Genomic DNA, 5,600 nt, shown 5'->3' on the forward strand with positions numbered 1-5,600 from the left:
TGATGATGATGATGATGATAATCAGATTGTTTTCAAGTACTCGGTGGTTAGCAAAGTTGTTAATCACACTGCATTTGTGGAGGTTGATTTCAGGTACCCTTTTGATTAAATAGGTTGATGAAATAGGTTCTGTTAAACCCCTAAACCATGGTTTCGCCTCCAGAAAAGGCACAGTGTATCGTTGTTTATTAGAACAAAATTAGAGATGCAGACTGAGCGAAGATACAGTATTAAGTTTAAAATATAAGGAAGACAATTTGTGCACTGCACAAAAAAAATTATAGGGATGGACAGTGTTGGATAAAAGGTAAAACTAATAGTATTTTTTCTTATAGTTGTATTAAATGACGCCCTCCCCCCTCCAAAAAAAATACAAAATCAAATTTTAAATCCCAATTGTTGATCTACATCTAAACGGCCCAGCCATATTGTTAAAAAAATCTATAAATAAAAATAAGCTAATTAGCATATTTATTTGAATCCAAACACAGAAATGGTGCAACTGTAAACAGTCAGGGGCACGTATACAAATGAGAAGACATTTAATTTGAAAGGTTCTGTGCAATTAAACTTAATGTTCTTATCTGTTTGTTTGTTTTTACAAGGAGAATGGCATAAATACTTTTGATGTTTAAAAAAGTGAAACATCTTGTTCAACCCTGATCATGATCACTTGAAATTACAGATTTTCATGTTTATTTAGTAGGTACACATGAATGAATGCTCTCTGAGTTGCAGTTTGAGGTCTGTTAAAATTGTTGAATAATCAGTGATTGTTCACGTGCCGCGAGGCAGCTGTTGAAGCTGACGAGCAGTAACAATGTTTTGTTTTTCTATGCGTTTCCCGTCCCCTCACAGCCCCTTTGTCGAGGTCATCACACGTGCAGTGGTGGTGGTCGGCGTGTAGTTGTCCATCACTCTGCGCATCCAGTTGTCGTACATGCACAGCTTGGTATAGACGCTGGGGTGTTCCTCATTCTGACAGCCATGACTGAACCACTGAATGCCCTGCAGCTGCCCGCCGCACACCAGCACTGCGCCTTTGTCGTTCTACACAGGTGGCATAGGATTACATTAAAAAAATGAATAATAATAGTTAAACAAAGTTAAAGGGGATGTACAGTGGGGAAAAAATGTCTTAACACACCACAGAGAAGAGTGTTATTAACAAGTCTGCCAAATTTGAATGAATAAAAACCACAGGAACCACATCTGCCCTTTCGAAGTGATTATATAGCAGATATACAGCAGTTAAATCGCTAAATATGATGCAGAATGCGCCTTGTGCTTTTTGCATCCAGTGCCTTCCGGTCTTCGGCTCCATCCGGCGCTGTGATGTCACACGAGCCAAACAGCCTGTTCATTCTGCTTTGTGTGCTATTGTTCCATGCTGTTGTCCCCGTCCTTGTATATTTGTCGTATGATTTAGCAATGTCACAATGGTTTATTGTGTGGCATTTGGTTGTGCAAATGGTTCAGGCAGTGGCAATAGTTTTTTTTTTGGCTTTCCAAAAAAGAAATGGAAAAAGTAATACGTGACCAGTGGATAGGGAAAGTCAATCGACAGGGGAAGAGAGTAATGACACCCCGGTGTCTTGAGTTTCGGTACGTTCGGGGAGTGCTCAATATGTGTAATAAAAACCTCATTTTTAGCTAAACTACAGTTGACAACTTGCTGGAAGTTAGGTGGTTGTATTACATAACATATAAACAATGCAAATATGAATGTTAACTGACCCCATAACAATTTTATCATCTGACCTTTAAGTATCTCTGTTGTTTGGGTACACACTCAACAACACTGGGTGGGGTGCTGACGTATTGAACAACCCCGTCGTTAGCTCAGGGGCTATCGAACATAGTAAAACATTGACTTTTTCTTAAGTCTCTCTGTTGTGTCGATTTATGCGCAGCACATGGAGCGAGGCTGTGGAGTACTGGATGGACCCAACGGCGGTCCACGAGCACACTACTAGCTACTAACTACTTGCTGCTAGTAGCGGGCCAACCCGCAGTGGAGCCATCCAAATTGCCATTGGCTCGCTGCGCGTGGCATAACACTTCAGGGAAGATGCATTTTTTTCGGGTTGTTGGCATAGCTTTCTTGCTAAATGGACACGAGAGTGGTAGAAATGTGCCAAGGTTTTATTACTAAGTAACTCGCAATCGGAGTGCCCGGAGAAAACCCACACAGGCATGGGGAGAACATGCAAACTCCACACAGGCGGGGCCAGGGATTGAACCCAGGTCTTCAGAACTGTGAGGCTGACGCTCTAACCAGTCGGCCACCGTGCCGCCACTTCCAACATATTTAATGTATTTAGAAACAAAACGCGTAAATGACTTTAAAGTCCCTTTTAAATAAAAAACAAAAGTGGCTTAGTCAATAAACTGTAGGACATTTGGGCTCACCAAGCAGTTGATCTTGTCCCCACCAGCGCACACCATGCCCATGCTCCAGAACAGGTAGTCGGGGAAAGTGTTGATACAAGTTTGATCTTCCACAACAGGCACAGTCAAACACTTCAGCTGCCTTCAGAGACTCATCTGTTTAAAGAAGGAGAAAGAGAGAGTGAGTTTCCCTTCAATATGAGGTATTTATTCGAGAGTAAGCATTTACAGTATTGGAACACGTGGTTGGCCCTCGGTGCAATTGTTATGGCACCTGAAGCCACTTTTGAGTGCATATGTAGCTGCCTTTGAGTTTTATGATGCAGGATACTGCTGCAACTGTCGTTTCCACACAGCAACACAGCATCCAGAAGCATTAGATGCATGCAAAGATGCCCCTAGTGTTCAGACTAAGTCACCACAGTCATGTAAACCATGGCCTTCGGAACAAGCTGATAAAGTAGTGTTCCTAAAACTCAGCCTCTGAAACCGTTCATTTTCTTACACCTTTTCCATGATAGACATACTTGAATGTCGTTCTTTCATACTGGTTGTACTACCAGATATTTTGAATGGTATTTGTTTGGCCAGCAGATTTGTTTTGTTTAATTTTATTTGTGCTAATATTTGTGCTAATATTTTATTAATTTTGTTGCATTTTATATATAAAATTTGTTGTATAAAATCAATGGAGAAAAGATCACTGAAATTTCTCATTAATTTCATGCAATTTAAAAAAATTACATTGTTACCTTGAAATATGAGTGAACCGACTTACACGTTTTTTTAGATACGACCCGTCGGCGGCTAAGTTTTTGCTTTGACTTACGAGCAATAATTTGAGAGGCAAGTGCTGTATGGTGGCAGTGATCTTCACTGAACTCCCTTCACAACAAGCAGCAGTTTGACAGATAGTGAAGAATTCTTAAAAAAAAAAAAAAAAAAAAAAAAGCTGGTGGTGGTCAAACTAAACATGGTGGTATGTCAAGCTAAATTTAAAAAATAAATAAAGAATTACGGTGGACGACTGGTTAGCACGTTAGCATGTTCTCCCTGTGCCTGCGTGGGTTTTCTCCGGGTACTCTAGTTTCCTCCCCCATCTGAAAAACATGCACGGTAGGTTAATTGAATTTTAGGTTAACAACAATTTTATGTTGTTAATATTATACATGTTTAAGAGTATAAACAGTGCTTAAGAGTATAGGAACTGTTTATAAGAGTATGACAGAGGTTAATAAGAGTGTGGGAAAGATTAATAAGTGTGGGACTAGGGAGATTTATAAAGCTTTAAAGTGTCTTTTAAAAATATACCACCACTTTGCAGATTTCACCTATTGCGGGGTGTTCCGGACTCTAACCCGACGATAAATGAGGGGTTACTGTAGAGTATGTTTTTATGCCGTAGAGCAAAATACTGTATTTCGCCTGTTTGAGATCCTATGTATCCTGTGTGACCTTTGTTTGCATTAAGATGATATGAAAGCAAGAAACTCTAAAACGTGTGTGTGAAAGACTGGAAACCCCTTCTGCAATCATACTAAAACATCAAGTGTGGCAGTGAATAACATCTGCTTACATTGATTTGGGACGGTGGAGCCCCAACCGCTGACACTGCAGCTCTCTCCAGGCTGAGGGCAGCGACCCGGCAGGCCAATGGGTCGGACGTGGGGGGTGAGGCGGGCCGGCTCGGCCAGACGCACCATGGCCAGGCTATGGAGGGGCGAGCGGTACGGGCTGTGGCGGATCACGTCCGCCACAGGAATGTGCTGCTCGGTGCTCTCGTCCACCGTCACGTCGTGTTCCCCGAGCGACGCGATGACGCTGGTCGATCTAAAGCGGTTGGAAGGGAAGTGAGCAGTTTTATTTAGGTTAGAATAAAACAACCAGTCGATGTGCAGTCATTTAAGAGTCCCAGCCCTGCCGCAGATTCACCCCAGCGGTACCTCCGATAGTTTCGTCAACCCATGTTAAATCGGACATACAGCGGTACATTGACACAAGTCCAATTTGTTCCAGGACCAAACTTGTAACTCAGTTTATTTGTATTTCAAACCAATATTCCCCATTGAAATGAATTAAGATCCTATTAATCCTTTCCACCCCCCAAAAAATCCAAACCCTTTTTTGTTAAATGTTTTAATAAAGGAAAAAAAACACATTGTATTGTATAAAAGCATATAACACAAGAGTATAAACACATAAACTGGCTTTAAAAAGTGTAATTACTGTACATTGGGACGATTGCTTTTATGTCGAATTCTTGGCGCTCACTTTTCTCTTCAGACTGTCCTGCTTGAGGATAGGTCGGGACTTGCCTAATCGCAGCGCCCTTGCCCTGCCCTTGATTGTAACATTAATGAAAGCGTACTTTACATTTGTCCCACAGTACAGGTGAGAAGTGGCTCAACTTGAGTTTTATACCCGTGGTCCAGTCTTTTTATGTCACGTGAAAACATTTACGTCACCAATGACAAAAAGGATGAGGCACATTCTTAAAAAGTTGCAATGATCGATAGAGCTGATTTAGGTTTTAAGTCTCGCTTACCTGGGCGCACAGGCGGCAGACGTCACCAGCCACCACTGGTTTATGAGGGCGCCGCTGCACCTCGTCCCTCGGTCGTGAAGAGACACCTGCCAAGGTCTGGAGTGAGGCTGGCACAGATCGTGGTCCTCCAACGGTGATGCTCCTGTTAATAATAATTATTATATCGTCGTTAAAGCCCAATGGGGCGAAACTTCACACATTTACTTCAGCAATCGTGTACCCGTGAGGCCCAAAGCGAACAGCAGAAGGAGAAGCTCCATGTTGTTCTTCTTTACGGGTATTATTTCTGAGGTCACGCAGCCTCCTCCTTATATAAGGAGGGAAGGAGGAACTTTATTTCCCATCACGTCGTGTCCCAACTTGACCTTTGTAATGCCGCTTAAAGTTGGAGGATCACACCTTGTTTCCCGTCTTCTTCTGTCCTTTCTAAAACAATGAGGACACATTCTTTATTGTCCAGTATTTCCCAACGGTTATTGAGCCAAAGCACCCATTTTACATCAGAAAAATCTCACGGCACACCACCAAACAAAAATGTCACACAAAGTTTGAATACTGAAATAATAATTATCTCGTTTCGATTTACTCACAAATTTACTTTCACTGTGTCTATTATGGGCCTATTTAGTTGAACAGAGATATTTGCAGGAAGCCATTACTTATT

General features: G+C 41.8%; 1 protein-coding gene across 1 annotated transcript; it reads right to left on the bottom strand.

Annotated features, from left to right (window-relative positions):
* Positions 1–841: 841 nt before the first annotated feature.
* LOC133480109 (trypsinogen-like protein 3) lies at positions 842–5,315 on the bottom strand. The gene is made up of 5 exons (XM_061777793.1): positions 5,157–5,315; positions 4,937–5,078; positions 3,968–4,221; positions 2,413–2,547; positions 842–1,050 (listed from the first exon to the last, which is right to left on the bottom strand). The coding sequence occupies exons 1-5, from the start codon at positions 5,194–5,196 to the stop codon at positions 974–976; spliced, it is 648 nt and encodes a 215-aa protein (XP_061633777.1). The 5' UTR covers positions 5,197–5,315; the 3' UTR covers positions 842–973.
* Positions 5,316–5,600: the final 285 nt, after the last annotated feature.

Source organism: Phyllopteryx taeniolatus, chromosome 6, assembly GCF_024500385.1.
Source record: "Phyllopteryx taeniolatus isolate TA_2022b chromosome 6, UOR_Ptae_1.2, whole genome shotgun sequence".
Lineage (NCBI taxonomy): Eukaryota > Metazoa > Chordata > Actinopteri > Syngnathiformes > Syngnathidae > Phyllopteryx > Phyllopteryx taeniolatus.